At 50.9% G+C, this 19940-nt stretch overlaps 1 protein-coding gene across 2 annotated transcripts; it reads left to right on the top strand.

Moving 5' to 3' along the window:
- The first annotated feature begins 1358 nt into the window (after nucleotides 1-1358).
- Nucleotides 1359-9593, top strand: LOC144934705 (glycosyltransferase 8 domain-containing protein 2-like). 2 transcript variants are annotated; one of them, XM_078860753.1, is made up of 9 exons: nucleotides 1359-1650; nucleotides 2908-3009; nucleotides 3747-3930; nucleotides 4491-4608; nucleotides 5246-5330; nucleotides 6571-6689; nucleotides 7461-7627; nucleotides 8450-8562; nucleotides 9319-9593. In XM_078860753.1, the coding sequence occupies exons 1-9, from the start codon at nucleotides 1632-1634 to the stop codon at nucleotides 9498-9500; spliced, it is 1089 nt and encodes a 362-aa protein (XP_078716879.1). In that variant the 5' UTR covers nucleotides 1359-1631; the 3' UTR covers nucleotides 9501-9593. The 2 variants fall into 2 exon arrangements, with proteins under 2 accessions (XP_078716879.1, XP_078716878.1); XM_078860752.1 differs by having other exon boundaries at nucleotides 3744-3930.
- The last annotated feature ends 10347 nt before the right edge of the window (nucleotides 9594-19940 follow it).

Genomic DNA, 19940 nt, shown 5'->3' with positions numbered 1-19940 from the left:
CGTAGCGCTCCTCGTTGAGACCAGAGGCAGGCCACGCCCAACGCGGGGTCACGTGCTTGGAGGGTTCCCTGTTTGGCGATAAAAAAAACCGCGTTCGTCGAAGCGCACACCTCGTGGGAAATAGAGGGTTGCGTTCCGAAATTGTCACCAACTCCCTTTTTGTGTCACTAATTCTGCATGATTTCCGTCCTTGTTGTACTAAAGGAAGCCGAGTCGCTCTCCTTTGCTTGTGTGTGTGTACACTGTTTTAAATTATGTCGACTGGGTCGACTCAGCCTCAAATGAGTATCTGGTGCGGTGTGTAAACATCGCCACTAGGGAGACAAAGGCGGCCGTGCGTGGTGCTGGACAACCACTCCCTCGTGTGGCGTGTTCAGGTTTTTTAAAGGATATGTGAACATTTATATGGTGAATAAATATTTCCTAATGCCGTCTCTTGTGATTCACAGACGAAAACTGCTTTACAATAGTAAACAACCTTTGTGTCTCACGTGACTATTGCCGCTTGAAATGTCAATTATTTTCACAAAACAAAATATGATATTACGTGAATTAGTGCGTTCTGGATGTGCACAGTAATTCACAGTTAACACGTAGATTTTCTAGGCCAATATTCACAATAGATTTGTGGGTTAGTCCACATGATCTAACCAAATCTGTGTCGTTAGCCAGGGTGGTATTAGTTGGAGCGAGGATGTCAATGTTTGGATTGACTGTGAGTGTAGGAAGAAAATCGTTCAGTTTAACACGTAGGCTTTCGCGACCAATATCCATAATCGAGGTGTTTGGGTTAGATCGCGTAAATATAAATGTGTCGTTAAACCCGCCACCACCCGACACAGCCATTTAGTAAGGGTTGTCACGTAGACAAAACATGCCAATTCGTTACTAGTTCAGCACACCGGTGTGTTTGAGAGTGAATGACACCGGTTTTGTGGGTTTACTCTCCAAATCTGTTTATGTTGGATGTGCTAGTAGGAGGAGGTGGAGATGCTTTGGTATTACATGGAGGGGGCTGAGATTGTTGAGTGAGAGGAGGAGAAACGGCGGTATGGGTGTTGACATTTGGAGTCGTGGGCGGACACGTGGTTTGAATGGATGGGGCTGAGTGGGAAAAGGCTTGCAGGCTGGTAGTGGAAGAGAAGATGGATATTAGCGCAGGCAGTCTGGAGTGGAGTAACGGTAGGGGATGTGGTGTGAGAAGGAAATTTAATTTTGGGGCTGGATGGGGAAGGAGGAGCCAGGCTTTGCACGGAGAGGCTTGGAGTCTGGATTGAGAGGTGATTGGCGTCTATATGAGTAGGATATGAATTCAGGCGAAGGGAGATAGGGTTTGAATGGAGGGGGAGAGTCGTAGTAGTAGGAGGAGAAAAGGCGAGGGGCATGTTGCGTGGCGTGTGCAGGAGGAGGGAGGCTGCGAATGGTGGTGGCTCAGCTCGTGGTGGGAGGAAGAAGAGGAGGCTGCGTTTGAGTATTGTGGCTGAGAATCTGGAGTGGGAGGAGTGAATGAGGAAGGAGTAGGAGGGGCTGGGAGTGTGGCATGAGCTCTCATTGCGAGGGAGCGGCAGGGGGAGTGGTGGATCAGGGCTATGGGTTTGGGCTGGAATTGAAAAACCAGGCGATGCAAAAAAATGCCCTCTCGCAGGACTGGTGAGTGCGCGTGTCAGGCATTCCGTCTCCATCACACCCACTTTCCTTTCTCATCCGACTTAGTTAAGCCACTCGTTTGCTGTGTAACGTGATATCCCGTCAATCGGTAAGTTCTGTACTACAACATGACGAAGTTTTTCCACGTTTGGAGCGAATGAATTTGTATTAAAGCGGCGTATAGTTATGCAAGCGTTGTGTTCAGTCGGCTATTGCAGAGTTTAGCAATGTCTACATCTGGACGTAATTTGGGGTGGTCTTTGTGACTGCCAATTTTTCAATGTCTGCATCTGACTGTGTTATAAACATTGCTGCTTATCCACGGCAAACGTTGTTGGCTTTTCTTTAAAACTTACTAGCTTAAACAAATTATCTGTCTTTAGAGATAGATATCCCAAAAATGTTCGTGGTTGCATATCATATAATGAGTAAACTGTAACGTATAATTGAAGAAATTATTCGTCAACAAAGCATCCTTTGTTTTCACACTTTCTTTACATGCACGTGCATAGGCTAAGGGGTTAACTGTGGGCAGTAGAGGGCAGTGCAGCACAATCCATTGTTGTACTGCACTATACGTCCTTGTCTACGCTCCTCCGCCTTTACCAACCCCCACTGACCATCGTGATGAAGTATGGTGAATTAAATCCCCATGACCTGCACAGTGTAGGGAGGGAAGCCTTCATCCAATCGTGGAATGACAAAAAGGGCTCACAAAATGTACCACATTAACAAACTTGTGCAGCATACATGTAACGTGTACGTAGAATATGGAATTTCTTCCATCACGCGAGCATACACAAAAGCTTTTACCTCCAGTTAAGCCTGTTTTTGTTCACTCTTACGGCAGCATTTGCTTTATTAAGCGAGCAATAGGGCTGTGATCATCCCCATCAGCAATTAAACCAGTGGTCTAAATTCCACAATCGCACTGCAGTTTGCTTTGTAGTCTTCAGCCATGCCACGGACCCGTTGCATTTCAGTGACGAGCCATCATCTTCACACTACGTCATTTGGAGTCACAGGCAAGGGCAAATCCACGAACACAATCGGGCCCATTCAGCTAGGACAGCACTGATAGATGTTGTATAAGTTTGCTGTACTGCTCTGTTTATATCAATGGATCCTTATCCACAAAGACAGCTTGTAACGTAACATGGGGATTGTAATGTATTACTAAAGGTATACTGTCCAAGTTGTATAAACATGATGCCCCGACCCAGTCTGTTCCTCTCCGTGTTGTGTATCTGTGTACCCCAGTAAACGTGGGATTGCTGCTGGCTCTGTCGGCAGTGCTGCTCATTATCCTTCACCACAGTCTGCTCCAGAGCACTGGTCAGGCTGAGCCAGCCAGGACCTCAGGTGAACGTGACCCTTCAAACCTCTTCAAGCCTGGCCCTCCTAGCCCTGCCACCACCCTGGCCCCTCCTAGCCCTGCCACCACCCTGACCCCTCCTAGCCCTGCCACCACCCTGACCCCTGCTAGCCCAGCCACCACCCTGACCCCTCCTAGCCCTGCCACCACCCTGACCCCTCCTAGCCCGGCCACCACCCTGGCCCCTCCTAGCCCTGCCACCAGTGGGTTGTAGACAATTATTGCTGAATAATATGATAAAATATGACGTTTTATCGACCATGATAATCGTATTATGCTTGCTGATTTATTTATGTACGAATACATTATTTAATTTCCTGACAAAGTATTCACGAAATAAGAACCGCCATCATTAACGTTCTTAATAGTTACAGATTTCTACTGAGTAATTGATGGTAGCAGTGGTGAAATTACATAATCCTAATAGTTCATTTAATGATGAAATTATAAGTTGTGTCACTGGATATTGTTGCAGCTTCTCATTTGCCCAGGGTGTGTATGCATTGTAAATGCTAAGTGTTATATATTTCAAAATCTCAATTCTTATAATTATGGTAGGTTTATGTTGAGTGAACCTCCGTGGACAGGAATTTATCTCAGGTGACTGGCTTTATAGTGCAGTGCGCTAACCACTGCACCACTGCTCCATCCCATATATTCTGTATATATACATACACACAACGCGAATCTTCTGTATCTTCCCACCTCTCCTGTTGGGCAGAAGGCGAGTGGGCGCAGTACGAGGGGCAGCCTGTGAACCTTGACCCAGACGTGATCCCAGTGGTGGTGTGCGCGGTGGAGGAGCGGCTGGGAGGCACCATCGCCACCATCAACAGCGTGCGCATCCACACGAACGCCCGGCTCGTCTTCTACATCGTCACGTTGAGGCACACCATCCCGCATATCACGTACGTCCCGACGCACCGCCAGCCTTGGCCAGGACGTGTCACTCAACCGCGGGCGACGCTAGCGCGCGGGCAATGTTGTGGTGACGGAATTACAAGAACGATGCGGGCGTATCGGACGCGGCGATGAAATTGGCTTTCAGTGTCTTGCACAAAGAACATTCGGAAACTCTCCGACGTGTTTCCTCGGGCTGCTTCAGGAAATGAATTGAAGCTCCGAGCACGTGCGGAGAAGCGTCGGACATCGAGGCGAACAGAACGCGGGTACGACCCGAAAACACACCAGAGAGCCATACAGAACAGCTGCAAAAGCCTATGCAGTCGCATTTAGAAACTATAGACGCCCAGATGATAGTTATATTCAATGTTGTAATTTTCAGGCTCTGTGTGCTATATTGTAATCTTGTTACTATGAAAATGGCCTCTTCATTCGCGTGAATTGTTACCAACTGATTATCGCGCGCACATATTATGTTGCACGCACCATGACCTTAAGAACCGATTTGAATGCATGACTTGGTGAATCGTCACGTGCCGACCATTTGGTGTCCGTTCTCCAACAGAACTTGGATAAAGGAGTCGGTGCTGGAGAATATAAATTATTTTATTATTGAGTTCAACCCTGAGATCGTGCGTGGAAAAATCCCCGTCATAGCTGAGAGGCCAGAGTTACTGAGCCCGGTAAGTGTGAACGAGTATATGTGCGCTCTCTCATGATTACCCATCCTTTGTTATTGCAGTTTTAATACAATACACTAACATGTGATTAGTGTCAGTAGTTGCTGTTTCACATCATCTCCACAAATTAAACCCACCGGTGTTTTAATTGCAATGACGTATACCGCCGCATTCTCTTATATTTTTTTTGTCTTCAATTTTATCCCGACTATGCTACTGGCATCATGTCAAGAGATGAAGGGTCCATTCTAAACTCTCCCGGGGCAAGGCAAACCCCCACGGCCTACAGGCAGTGGATATCACGAAGATAATTCTGAGATTTCTTCACGTGATCTCTTTTCCGCACAGTAGGGGGACAGCTCCTTAGGGATTGCTCCGCTACTTAAGAGCTTTTGAATTCTCCGAGCTGCAATTTAGAGCTAGAATGGCTCTCATTTTTGTACAGTCGTTCATTGATGACTTGGCCAAAACTATCAACTCATTGCACTTGGGAACGTGGTTCAATCACAGAGGATGCCTGAATTTGAACCCAGGATCTCAGCTGTGTCCTATCAGAGCTTTGACCTGCTGAACCACCCAGCCAGTGAAATGTGAAACTTTTAATTAATATTATTTTGTATTTTTTCTGGGCTTTTTTCAGCTGAATTTTGCCAGGTTCTATCTCGGCCATCTCATCCCTCAACACAAGCGAGCTGTTTACCTTGATGATGACATCATCGTGCTGGGTGAGTACAGAAAGTGACTGCTACATCTCCCACGTTGTCGCTGGCTCTGTCCTGCCAGACAACGGGAGTAGTCACCAATAAGTAAATACAGATTTGTTTTAATGTAAGGCAGTCGTACAGTATAACCCATCTCTACGTCAACATGTGTACAACTCTAAAATAGAGCCGGTGAAAACATCCAATAACAAGTGTTTATGGTAATGCACATTATGACGAGCTATCAGTCTGCAAAGATACATAGACATCTCATTCTGATTGTAACTTATATTTTGTCCCCTTCTGTATTTGAATGACACCCGATGAAAGCATGTTCCTACAAAATGTGAGATGTAGGGCGCTTGCAGTGTGTGGCAGGTTTCCCTCTGCGTCGCTTTGATTTCAAAAGTGCCGAATCGATATTTGCCAAGAGAGGAATGAACACGTCGGAGCCAAAAATTGTGTTCCCTCGGCAAGTCCACATGACATTCATACGGTAGGTGCGATGTATGCCGTCAATAAAGCAACCGCCGGCAACGTGGACGCGACGCTGTCGTTGGAGTGAGTACTCGACTCAACCATCATCCTCCAGCGTGATTTAAAAATTAGCGCCGCCCTTTTAGAAGGTGACGATGTTTATCCGGCGGTGGGCATGGCCCTCGTCATGGGAACATGGAATGGAGACATTTTGACTTGTGTGTGCATGTGTATTTAACAACACGCGCCACAACAGTCGGGCAGTGGTGGCTACGTACGCATGTTATCCAGACAAGGGTTGGTGGATCACAAAAATGTCGAGGTGCAATACCCTGGCTCGCCAGGAGAAGGCGGTACATCAAACGTGGACTCCACCTGTTGTGTGGGATAGAGCGTTGCCCCCTCACACGCATGGGTTTACTCCGGTGCTCCGGTCTCCTTATAACATACACACTCATCAGTTGGCCAAAAACACCTTCATATATAGAGGACCGCAGAGCTCGAGCGATTGCTGGCGCCGGCTCACTGCCTGGCTGCTGCTGCCTTTCCTGCTCGACTGCGGTTCCTCCTCCTCGAGAGCGAGGAGCGAACACTGCGCGGTGGTGGCGACGCAGCGTTACGAGTTGACCCTTAAACACATCTTGGTTGAGCTCTACGGCGCAAAGCGTGAGAAGCTACGCGGCAAGCGTGCTTCGTCTTGTTGGCTCGGGCCAATACGGCGAGGTCAGCGGCGCTGGCGGTGCCCTGAAGGGGGTTGAAGGGGGTGAGCGTTGTGTGCCGTGGCCAGGGGACATCAGGGAGCTCTTTGAGAGCCCCCTGCAGGATGGGCACGCCGCCGCGTTCTCCGATGACTGCGACGCCATCTCCACCCACCTGCTCGCCAACCTGCGGGGCATCGTCGTTCAGGTGCCCGTGCCGTCGCGTGCTTCCAGTTCCAGTTTTCAAGTGTATTTATTTAACCAGGTGGTGACTACCTCGCCGACCCTGACGCCTGTTGTATATTTGGAGTTTGCGGTGTCTCTCTCTCCCCGTGGCCGCGTGGATTTTTCTCCAGGTCCTCCAGTTTTTCCCTACACATTTAGGTTTAACGTCACCCACTGCGAGTATTTGGCTGCGATACATTTCCACGCGATAAGCCACTTGGTTGAGTGATCATTTGTGGCCAGGTCACTTCTGAAAAAAGAGCTGCATAGCTCAGTGGGGCCTCACCTGGTAAGGTAAAAAAGCAGTGTAAGTGTTAGAGTCCAGGATGTAGTCTTGTGTGCAAGCGTGACCTCTGCGCTCAGGGGAATGGGCGCCAGTCCTCGCCAGCGCTCCACACGAGCTGCGCGCTGGCCGTTTTCTGCATTAAAATAAATATATATATTGCCTGCGACTGCGGATTTGTAGACTCAGACAGCGGTGTATCTGTGTGAATCGGTCAACGGCATACGCCGCGTGTGCCCTGAATGGTAGGCTGGCAAAGCTATGGATACGTATGTCAATTTGTCAGCGTATGCTGCAGGCGTCTGTTGATTGGTGTCGACTACGACGACGATGATGACAATAATTATGGTGACGATGACAATAATTATGGTGACGATGACCGCGGCGATGTTGCCGGCCCCTACGCCACGCTTCCCACGGCGCTGACCTCCAGACCTGATGTCGCCCCACCACCCCGCTCCGGTGTCGTAGAACATGTACATGGCGTATCTGAACTACAACAAGGAGAGCGTGAGCAAGCTGGGCATCCGTGGCAGCAGCTGCACGTTCAACCCGGGCGTCGTCGTGGCCAACCTCACCGAGTGGCGGCGCCAGAGGATCTCCGAGCAGCTGGAGCAGTGGCTGACCAGGGACCAGGAGTGCGTGACGCCGTCTCGGCCTGTCGCGTGCGCGCGTTGCCAGCCAGGGCGGTCGCCCCTGGAAGATGGGGGAGCGCGGGGGGGGGGGGTCTCTGCTCGCCTACAGATTCGTCGTTCAGAGCAGGGTTCTTCATCTGGTGTCCCACGCAGAGGGGTCCCGGGAGTGGCACCGCTGAGAGATAGCGAGATGATACAGATCCGAGACGAGAGACGGGCACAAGGTGAAAGCGAGAGAGCTGCAGATTAGTGAGATGCGGGAGATGAACAAGAGAAATCAGAGACCTAGAGACGAGAGGTGGTCGGTCAGTATATGTATGCGTGTTGAACTTCTTTCGCACCGTACGTAGCCAACAGCGCTAATCACGCCCCTGTTGGCGGGAGGGCCTCCACGGGAGGGAGCTGTCGAGACCAATAACCTGAAGAGAGCCACTCTCGAGGTTATTGGTATTTGGCCTACTCTTCCATGGCGTGCGCAGACGTCATGGAAGAGGCAGGAGTATCCACACTTGCTGAGTAATTATCTCAAAGGTCCTTCTGTTCCCGTGCCTCGAGATGCAATGCACGGCAGGTGCGGTATAAACAATAATGAGGGTGACGGCGACGACGATGATGACGATGCTGACGATGGTGACGATGGTGACGATGGTGAGGATGGTGACGATGGTGATGATAGTGACGATGGTGACGATGCTGACGGCGGTGACGATGGTGACGATGGTGACGGTGGTGACGATGGTGACGATGGTGACGATGGTGACGATGCTGACGATGGTGACGATGGTGACGATGCTGACGATGGTGACGATGCTCCTGTCGTGGCAGGGAGCACCTGTACAGCAGCTCCGTGGCGGACGGCGTGGCCACTCCGCCGATGCTCATCGTCTTCCATCGCCGGCACAGCAGCCTGCCGCCCGCCTGGCACATCCGTTACCTCGGTCAGCGACCACCGCACGCACTGCACGCCACCACCCCGACACACCCAACCACAACAAAGACAAAGATTCCCTGTGTAGCCTGCAACAGACTGTTTGGGCAAGTGCTGTTAGCGAGTTAGCACCGATGAAGGCCGGCACGGCACACCAGGAGGTGGGTGGCCAGCACCACTCTCGACCCAGTGGCGATGTTTACGCACCCCACCAGGTACTCATTTGAGGCTGAGTCGACCTAGGGGAGGCCCAGGACCGGTTAAGATAATCGATACTGGAGTTGGCTGCGGGCAGGAATTGAACTCCGGTCCCCGGATTCGTAGCGGCGCGCCAACGGCTTACCCTACCGCAGGTTGTGTCGCAGGGCTGCGGAAATACGTGGCGAGTGGCAGAGGACATTGCAGAATCAACTATTGTACTGTACTTCTGTGTGTCTGCGCCTATGTTCCCCCACCTTCACCAAGCAGCGCTGACCTGCGCGGTTAAGTGCGGTGGTCGAATGTTCCTTACGAACCGCACGGCGAGCGGAGGCCCTCATCCGGCATTATGAAAGTACATACACCTATTTATTTTTGCAAATTGCGGCATCAGCCGAAGAAATTTACTGGGGTATTAACCTCGGGTTTCCATCAGATAGCAGCGAGCCCCGCGTGCAAGCCGCGGTCTCGTCTGCGCGACGTTGCTTCCTCAGGGTTTGCGGCTCGCCGCAGTTTTGTTTTTTAATTTTCCCGCCTGCGACGCGGGGTGTGGGGGGGGGTCCCGCAGGATACAGCGCCGCGATTCGCTTCTCCACGGCCGTGATGGGGGAGGCGAAGCTGCTGCACTGGAACGGACCATTGAAGCCGTGGGGCAGGACGTCCTCCTACACCGAGCTCTGGGAGGAGTGGTACATCCCAGACCCCACCGGCACGTTCAGGCCGTTGAGCGCGAGCTTCAGGAACGCCTGACGCAGTGTTCTGCTGCAGGAAATAAAATAAAAACATTCTGTTCTTCTCTTTAACGCCGTGTTCAATTTAAATTTTTAGAAAAAAAATGTGTGATCTTACACTGTGTAAGCCGTTTATACCTGACCGGAGCATTCGCTGCTCTTGTTTTTAAATAAAGTTTCCAGAAACGCCAACCGCTGTATTGTTGTAATGTTCGTACCTGCGCAGAGGCTCACCCGCACCCACCGTGCTACGTACGGTGCGAAAGAAGTTCAACATACACACATTAAGTCTGTTCCCCTAATTAGATCTAAGATAAGTGTCATTAAAAGCGTACGACCGCTTCGGGAGGCGAGTGCAGATCACGAAGTGTTAATTTAGGTGGCTGCGCGAGTCCAGAAGGAGGCTCCACGTACCAGAGGACATCCACCACGGAGGCGGAGCCACCAAATCAGCTGACGTGCCGGGACTCGATGGATATGTGGCATCGCGACACCGTGAGAGGCCTTCATCCAGCAATGGACGGATCGTGTCTGCTGATGATCATAATTATCATGACGAAGAATGCGAATGACATCTCCAACTGCCACGGTGGCGAGATGGTAACTACATCGCCTGGTATGCAGGAGGTCGTGGGTTTGATTCCGACCCTGATGCCTGCTGTACATTTGGAGTTTGCGTATTTCTCTCCCTGTGGATTTTTCTCCGGGCACTTCGGTTTTCACCCCCGCACATTTAGAATCAACATGCGTTTAGAGAATACGTCGCCACGTGATTTGTGGCCAGGTCGCTTCTGAAACAAGAGCAATAATCGCTCAGTGGGCCTTAACCCGGTGAACAAAAAAAATGGTTCATGGTTTAACTGCGCACACCCCGTGTCCCGACCACATAGTCTTCCGTGACACCCTCCCCGCGGCTCTCGCTGGCGTCCGTCAGGTGTGAGTGTGTGAGTGAGTGAGGACACGGGGCAGCGAGCCAGCTGGTTCGGGCGATGCGGTGAAGCGGCCACGCGGGGGGGGGGGGGAGGCGGCAGCGGCTGCTGCTGCTTGTCTCACAAAGCCAGCACCAAACGGGGTTCGAATCGGCAGCGAATCCTCCAGCATCATCGTACCGATACACTGCACGAAGGTCGGCGGCAAAGTTTGTCGATCGCTGAAGATAGGGCACACCACGAGCGCAGTCGTAATCGTCACCAGCCGTCACTTTTCCGTTGCTGGACGAAGACGTCCCCAAGCCGTCGCCACCTCTGACAGTTCTGTGATGCAACAATCTGCCGCTCTCTTGTTCGTCTGATACACCGGCTAGCAGCGCTGTAGGGGGCGGGGGGGGGCAAACACCGCCATGTGCCCCCCCCCCCGCGCGCGACGCCTTCAAACTAAACAGGAAACATTACAGCTGACACCGTGACGTCGAAGCGACCCCCCCCCCCCCCCAAAGCACGGGGCTCGGGGCAGTCGCCCCGATTCGCCGTAACCGAGGGACGGATCTACCGGCTCGTGACCTGTCCTGCCAAGCCCGCTTATTTTTGAAAAGTGTAAAGATGACAGTGTAAATTCACCAACGTTTTCATTAACGCTCCCCCCCCCAAAAAAGACTGAATACGAATAATTTGGCCAATGGTCTTTATTTCTGCTCCGAAGCAGAGCCATTGCCCAAGACCTTAAAATGCTTTGTCTCTATTTAAGGCAGTGTTAATGACGAAGGTGCTGAGTGTATTTTGTTTGTGGGCGTACACCGCTGCCAACGCAGCCGCTTATTTTTAAAACGCAATATCCCCGTACTGCCATTTGAAGCACCGCTTGACAAAGAAGCTGCCCAGATATGGCCCGGATCCGATCGCCAGATGCTGTGTGACATGGCTCATGTGGCCTGAACAGAGAAAGTGTTGACATCACGGATGTTACGAGCCACGGTAAATCTCTTCGCAGTACATGCACGTCTGGTGGCTGCGGCCGCCACTCCGTCCCAGATTTCATTGAGTCCCGGCGCACTCTGGATCGGAACGCAGGCTTTGCTGGCGACACTAGGGGGCACCATTACGTTTAGCGGGGCGGCCACGTGCGTCTGCGCGTGGTGCGCAGAGTGGACTCGGATATCCCTCATTCACGTCGACAGCCAAGTCGCGCGCGACTCGAGGCGACCCGATTACTCCTAGAACTTGACTTGCAGTCTGATTGGGTTTATGTATTTTGTTAAAGAGGCGTTCCGTATTTTTTTGTTTTGTTATTTGCGTGAACGTGTGAGTTGGGCAGGATCATTACCCAGCATGCACAACTGACTGGTTCACTGAAATAAAATGCTCTGACGTAGATTCCAGGGCAGTCCTAAGATGCGAAATTCTCCGCTAGAATTGAGGTTAAGCGCTGCGCCACCGCTCCCCGTGAACGATGGTGTAGTGGGTGGAGTGGAGGCGCAGTGGTTATCACACTCTGCGCTACCTAAATCCCCGTGACCTGCTGACTTCAATTCCCAGCCATGGATAACCCCACTGGTAAGCGATAACCCCAGCGGCAAGTGATAACCTGGGTGGCAAATGACAACACCCAGTGGCAAGTGATATCTGAACAGATCCTGGGTCCCACTCCAAACTGACCCTTCACCAAAGCGCACGGATTAATGTGGCAAAGGTGAAACCCGTTGGGCAATAAATGTTCATGATCGACGGGAACCTGGTGACTCGAAGAAACAAAAAAATACGAACAAAACAATACGACAGTATGGGAAGGCCTTCATCCAGAAGTGGATTGAAGAAGGGCTACACCGTACATTATGATTACTATTAGGTAAATTAATAACAAACAAAAAAACTCACTTTTCCAACTCTGTGAATGGATATGCGTCTTTAAGAAGGGCTGAGCAAGTTCAAAGGCGTCTGCTGGGGTTGAGACTCCATCTTAAAATAGTCGCGACATTGCGACCCCCCTAACTCCGACACTTCGCCGTCCTAGAGGATGTCAGTGATGAGGTGTCCAGTTGCAAAATATTCCCAATTAGCAAAGTCATTTGAAAAACACTTAAGAGTGCGCGCGTCTATTTCAACCCTACGCCATTGACATGACACGCACGCAGACGAGCGTGGCGTCAGCACGCGCCTTTCTTTGTGGGCCCTCGACTGCTGTTGTGCGCGCGGTGTGTGTATAGTTACGGCTTGTGTGCTGAGCGATTGTTGTTGTGCGTGCGCCCGTGTGTGCGCGCGCGCGCGTGTGTGTGTGTGTTCTCTGTTGCTTTTGTTGCTGCGGCGGGTAACATTTCCACGTTCTGCCACTTTGCTGCGTGGCTAGTTCGCGACGTTGTTGTCGCCGATGGGCGCGCAGCGGTGGCAGCGAGTTTGTTTTCGTGACTAAATGCGCCGCTGATTGCCGATGTGTCTCCTGCACAGAGATGGACAAAGGCCCTCTGAACATGTCCAGGAAAACCCTAGTGGATAATGAGCGTGTATGCAACAACTGCCTTTTCTTTGGATGGAACGGAGCGTTATAGTTGAGATGGAGCGTTATTGCCATGAGCACGTGGACATCCCAGCAGCGATTACTCAAGCAACCTGGCGCTGCTGATGAGATCCGGAAGGTGGGCAGCATTCTAGAGTTGGCTGGCTGATGCCAATGCTGGTGGATAATATTGGTCCGGAAAGAGGATAATAGGCTGATGGACTCAACTAACGATTTAATTTGTAGGCGTAGACCCAAAAGGGAGTTCCACTTATATACGCGGTCACTCATAATGCTCCACAACAGTACACAGAGATTGTCTATACAAAGTGACATCGGGAGACGCTTTCTGACAATTGGAGTGCAGAAACAAGGGCGTAAATATGTGGAGATAACATTGACAATATCACATCTACAGATGACATCGTAATTATAACGTCCGATGGGAATGCATCGCAGGAAATGGAAGAATAACGTATAACCAACGTGGGCTGGAAAGTGGGGCTTAAGATAGATCCGAGCACAACGGGTTCACTCAAGAGATGGAAAACCACCGTTGATGGACACAACTGGAAAACAGGCGAGAGGGCGGTGTACACCTCAAGCCAGGGGCTCAATTTACCAAGGAACATTTTCTGAAGTACCCCCCACCCAGCTCCCAATCACCTGGACCCCCCCAACTCCCCCTCCTCTTCCACCGACAGCAAAGCCGGGGGGGGGGGACCTAAGAGTATTGGGCAGTTATCGAAGGCAGTCCAGCATGAAAGCGGGCAAATAAAGAAGCGGAGAGCTTTTGGAAGACTGCACGTGACGATGACAGTCAACAAAGCGGTTCGCACAAAGAGGAGAGCACTTCACCTTACCTTGTGGATCGGCATTGATTATGGCAAGAGGAACACGTGACACGAATTTGCATTAAGAAGCTCAGATTCGCGCATGCTCGGAATGACACCGAGAGACGGCGAGAGGAACGCGCGGATGAAAGAACGAATTGTACTCGCCGCATTGACCGTTTCGAGTGCAGGCGACCTGTGCCTGGACGCTCCCAGCAGAGTGGCAGTCAGAAGGAGGCAACCAACCACACGCCCGACTCCCAGCTGCGTGAGCAATGTTATCAGCTCACGCAGATTGCTACGCGGAAAGCACTGGAAGAGAGGGCTACGGATTGGAGAAACCTTTATCCAGAGGTAGATTGAGCGTTGGCTGGTGAGGATGATGGTGATGATGACTTCTGCAATAAGGGACACTTGACCAGAATACACGGAGTGATTCGTCGATTGAAGTTAATTCTTCAGTTCAAGGAAAATGTGTGTGTGTGTGAGAATCGATGATTTAATATATATTTAATTATTATAATGTAAGAAATTGGACGGACAACGCAGATGAGACAAATTGATAGCAATGCAAAGGAGACAAAATACAAATCGGACAAATAACCCAGAACCTTTTATTCCTTTCAGCGGCGTCTAATCGCGACACCGAATTATCACAATTCGTCCAATCGCCGGGGGTGGGTTGAATGGTTGTTAAACGCATGCAGTTGTTTCAGCTCAGTGCCCTTTATTAATGCGGACAAAGTTGCTTTCTTGGTGTTGGGGTCGAGAGTAAAAGACGCTCGGGTCCAGTGATTGACCCTGTTGGCCTCTGCACGGAGACACGCGCACAGCCTGGACAAAGACGCAGCAAAAAATAACGTTTTGCCCGGTCCTGCAGACGCCGTTGAAAGGGTTAACTTTCCTGGCCGCATAACGGAGCGCGGAAGCCGGCAATGTTTGCTTTGCGGTCATGGGAGGGCGGGGTGGTGGTGGGAGTGGTGCTCTGCCTTTTGTTAACCCGACACTCGATAGCACGGCGAAGACTTTACAATGCCCCCCTCCCCTGCCGCCCCCCTATCCGAGCACCAGCCTTATTATTTTTAACTCCCAACGTGCCTTGCCGCTTTACATAAGCAGCTGTCGGTTAGTCTGGCCGATAACCCCCCGTGGAAAGTCATTTGCGGCGCGTCATAAAACCCCGGGTAGGTTTCTGCGGGGGCGACGCAGCCGCCCTCAAAGCCCCCAGCGTAGGAAAGTCAGTGCCAGAGCCAGAGCCAAGCAAATGTTCATCCGTACGCGCGCACAGTTCAGCCTGGTCACGGGGGGGAGGGGGGGGGTCGCTCGCTGTCCTGACTTCTGACTCCTTTTGCGGGGAGAGTGCCGCTCAAATGCCACGGGCCACGCGCGCTGCGGCATAGCGCCCAGCTGTAGTTCATGGAGAGAGAAATAAATAAATCAGGACCGCCATCCCCGCAGATTTGGGACGAAGAACGGAGTCGTGGGTGCTACGAGCCAGAACCCTAACACTGACTTCAGACTCGAGCCGCTCGATGTTCCAGGTCCCTCTTGGAAATCAGAATGCTCTTGTCTCGTGAGCTCCCTTATTGGCCGCTACGGAGGAGAGTGAACTTGGCTGCGGCAAAAGGACAGTTGTGGGTGCAGGGCCCACTCGAGAAGTGCCCACAGCACCGGCCCTGCCTCTCTCACCCTAATCCCTCACTCTTTCCATAACCTCTCTCATACCCTAGCGGTAAACCCGAGTCCCAATACATAACCGCCAAATTCCGCTACACGAAAAATAGAGAAGTGGCATCCCTTATCATTTCATCAACTGAAACCCAAGGCAGCTCTGTGATTGGATCGCCATCGGCGTGGAGAGTAGCGTCGTGTCGCCGGTCATTCGGTTTATTTCTCCGCACCTGTGGGCACGGCAGTCACTTCCAAAAAGCACCCTCCTTCGCAGGCCCCTTTCTTTTTGTAAAGCCACAACCTCGACCTGCCCAGCAAAAGGTCAGTCAACTCAGGCACTATGCATTTCCATTTGGGAATGTTTGGCCGATAACGCCGACAGCTTAACATAGCTCATAGACTGCCCACGTTGGATCCGGCTTCAGCGGTAGGCAGGCAACGCAACGCGTTGTGCAAACGCAATTCCAGCCGCAAGTCACAGCAATGCGTTTTTATTTCCACCTCCCGGTCACCGTGACTCCTGTGGATGAGATGTAATTGGAGAGCCGACTCCGAACCTACGGGGTCCGCCTTTGCCATCGGCGAGGTTCCTCGGTTCGGGATAGAAACGTCGAGACAAGTTGAGTCGGTAGCCCGGGGTGGTGGTGCGGGGAGTTGCTCGGTAGGGCTACGCTTCGTCACGTGACTGCCACGTGCTGGAACGAGTTTCAAATGTAAACGGAAGGGCCTCGCGTTATGCCCCCCCCCCGCCCCCTTTAAAGGCCTCGTGTCAATTGGAGCAATCGTCAAAGTCAGATTTGCCTCCCTGAGCCGCTCACCTCCCTGAGCCAGTGGTGGAAATTCCACATTCATATGACAGTAGTCAGTATAGTCATCGGATGTCCGCTGACGGCTGTTGTTGTGCACTAATTAAGTGGCATAATATTTTTTTATATATTACTCAGCATTACAAAGGAAGCTATTTATTTCGCATATATTAGTGTGTGCATACTCTAGTTTCTGCAGGCGTTGGTCAACCACTGCTGAATGAAGGCCTGCCCAAGGCGAGTCAGATGGCGGGGAGGGGGTTATTGGACCATACTTCACCACATTCATCAATGCAGATTGGTAAAGGTGGGGGGGGGGGGGGTCCCCGGACCACTTCAGATATCATTTGCCACTTATGTTAGTCGTGGCTGGGAGTCAAACTATGGGCCCCGAGGTGCACAGTGCAGTGCGTAAGAACCACCGTGCCACGGCTCGCCATCTCTTGCGAATACAGAACAGTAGTCGTAATATATTCTTAGGTTTTTTCGGTAAAGTCACGTAGGTAAAACATCAAAATTAATGAAAATAAAATAAAATAAAAACAAAAAATCACGACGTTTCGGAGGCAATACAAGTCTCCGTCATCAGGTGGGACCGTCACAGCCAGATTAGCTGCATCAAATCTAGAAGTAGTCGTAATACTCTAATCTCAAACCTCTTTGTTCTGGTCTCTGGACCCTTGTCGCCACTATAAATGCAATGTTGCGTGTGCGTGTGTGTGACCGCATGAATGCTCTTCAGAAGGCATTGAGCAGCAGCAACGTGAGGACATTAACAATGAGCGTGCACACTCCAAGGGCAATTGGACTACACGATACACTCATCCGGCATTATAAACAATATCTTATTACGGGCATGATCATACGTAGAAAAATATAGCAACAGTACAACATATACTGCTATTGTGGGATGCCATTATGTCACGGTTGGCACACGGGACTTGCACATTCTGACGGTTCAATCTCCCGGCGTGGTAGGTGAAGCAAAGGGGGCAAGTTTTCTTAACTATGCTACTATTCCATTGGTACCTCATTTGCCAGTAAAAAATATGATAATTGTTTGTTTACCCTTCTATCTGGCAACAAAACTGACACATTTTTTACGAGGAGTCATGTTTGCATAGACCACAATACCTGCAGCCATAATGCAAACAAAAAACACAACTCTGATAATGTATGCACTGTCCTTGAAGTTGATTGGTCCACACCTGAGACAGCTTTCCTTAGAGCCTAGTCTCACATGGGTTGGACCAGATGACGCCAAAAGGCGCAAAACTCGCTACTATTTTTTATTTTAGCCGGAAAGGGCCACTGAGCTATGTAGCTCTTTCTCAGAAGCGACCTGGCGATCACAAATGATAGCTCAACAAAGTGGCGTATCACGTGCAAATGTATAGTAACCAAATACAGGGCTTTGAACGCATGTCGTTGATTCTAAACCAGAATACACGGAGAAAAATATCCACGCGACCACGGGGAGAAAGACATGCAAACTCCAAATATGCCGCAGGCGTCAGGATCTTGATCGCTTCTGCCCACCCAGCAGTACAAATGGATGCACCTCAGTCGACCGGCAAGTCGCGTGTGCTGGGGTGGTCATGTTTAGTCCACACTTTTATTTGTCAGCATGTCTGGCCAACGTGGAGGAGAAGGCCAAAATACCCTCTCGGCTCTTGCACCGGGAGTGGCGTTAGCGAGCACTTGCAGGGCTGCACCGTTACCACTTAACTATTACGACTGCAGACTTCATAGTGCACGTTAAACCATCACATTGCTGATATTTTTATAAAATTAAAAGCAGTGCAGGGATGTGGAATTCTCGAAAAATCAGTAACAATAACGCCCCTTTTACAAAATGCAAGGTTGTCATTTGATGGAGCGTGACCGAACCTGGAGGGCAAGGGAGTCGTTTTCAATAGAGAGAATGAACAGTTCACCACCTCACTGCCATCTGCGAGTCACAAAACTGACTCTGTTGACGAGACCCAGAAGGCCGAAGCCGGTCCAGAGTTTGCGTGCTTAATCAAATGCTGCTGCACAGCATTGGTCTGGAAAGCAAGCAAATGTAGAACCCCATCTGTTTGGGATAGAGCGTTGCCCCCTCGCACGCGTGGGCTTTCGCCAGTTGCTCCGGTGTCCTCCCCACATGTAATCGCTCAATTATTGGCTGAAAACATCTTTATATATAGAGGACCGCAGAGCTTGGGCAGTTGTTGGTAGCGCCCACTTATTGCGTGGTTGCCTTTCCCATTCTGTTTCGCTCCTCGTGCCTCTGTGAGTCGTTCCCTGTCTTCGATTATTGTCCAAATATTTTGGTAAAACGCACGGCAACTGCAGGCAAAAGGTAGCGATCTGCCGCCAAAAACGGTGAACATTTAAGGACATTTTACCAGTGGCCGGAACGCGCGAGTATGCCGAGCAAATAAAATTCCCAAAAAACATTGAACGCCGCGTGCGGGGTGCCTGCAATAGGTGCGAGTGCCGCTAACACCCCCCCCCCCGAGCACCGCCAGCGTCGCAAAAGGACAGGGAGATTGTGCATCCTTCATCAGAACGAAGCTGCTTATAGCGGGTTGCAACACTCACGCTAGGAAAACTCCAATTATAACCACGGCTGGCGCTTGCCGGGACACAAAAGCCTGGCAGGGAACGCATTGCTCTGGCTATTGTTACCCGCACCCCCACCACACACACCCGCCCGCCCACCCACACAGCGAGGGCACCCAGCCAAGCCATTCCGCTTGGGCTGCATGCGCCACGTGTCACTCAGCGGAGACAGAATTAGCGCGGAGGTTGGTTCGGAGGGAGAGGCGCAGAGCCCGCGGCAGAGAGCTCCGCGCGCCTCGTCCCATGGCGAATCGATTATCGAATTAAGCTGATCGCCTTCACCAATCGTCGTTAGTCGTCAGTCAGTCATCATCGCCGGAATCATCATCATCGTTTTTTCTTTTCTTCCCGGCTGCCGAACGCATCCGTTACAAGGTTGCACTCGTCACGCGCAAAGTGAACCACAATTCGCTCGCTGATCTTGTCAAGGAGCATAAACCATCAAGCGAACTCTGGTCGTCATCTTCGCAGCAGGAGCAGCGACGTTTGGCTGCTAACCATCGAACAGAGACGTCGCTCGCCGCATCGAAGCGCGCTTTCAGATGCGCTTCTGCGGCCGTCTGGAACGCTCTTCATTTCGATATTAGGAAGTCACTGGAGCTATGCAATTTTAAATCTATATTGAAATCTCATTTATTTAGGACTGATTTTTGTGTTTAGTCTGTTGTCGTTCCCCCGCACCTCCGATTAACACGGTTGGCTACGTACGGTGCAAAATAAGTTTAACAACATACAAGATACATACATCAACTTTGATAACATGGAGGAAAATATATTTATAAGGTATTGGCACTTGTGATCAAATCACCCACAATACGTCCAATATTTATCAGCTCTCGAAAGCTAAGCAGAATTGAGACTGTATCGTGCCTGGATGGGCGAGCGCCGTATTCATGACAGCTGCTGCAGCTGCTGCTGCTGCTGCCGCTGCCTTGTCAGCAGAGGGCGCCGAAGCAGCATCCATTGTTGTACCGTACTACTCTCTAATCTCTATGCTCACCACCTTCACCAACCAGCACTGACCAGTGTGGCGAAGTATGGTCAAATCGCCCCAATGACCTGCCCTCATTAGGCAATGGGCTGTTTACAAAACATATTTCTCTGTCCGTGTATTTG

Source organism: Lampetra fluviatilis, chromosome 11 (assembly GCF_964198595.1).
Source record: "Lampetra fluviatilis chromosome 11, kcLamFluv1.1, whole genome shotgun sequence".
Taxonomy (NCBI): Eukaryota; Metazoa; Chordata; class Hyperoartia; order Petromyzontiformes; family Petromyzontidae; genus Lampetra; species Lampetra fluviatilis.
This window is presented reverse-complemented; position numbering and strand designations above follow the sequence as displayed.

Coding starts and splice junctions, on each gene's coding strand:
- LOC144934705 (XM_078860752.1), top strand. Junction 6,690..7,460: donor TGCGGGGCATCGTCGTTCAG/GTGCCCGTGCCG, acceptor CCGGTGTCGTAG/AACATGTACATGGCGTATCT. Junction 7,628..8,449: donor TGGCTGACCAGGGACCAGGA/GTGCGTGACGCC, acceptor CTGTCGTGGCAG/GGAGCACCTGTACAGCAGCT.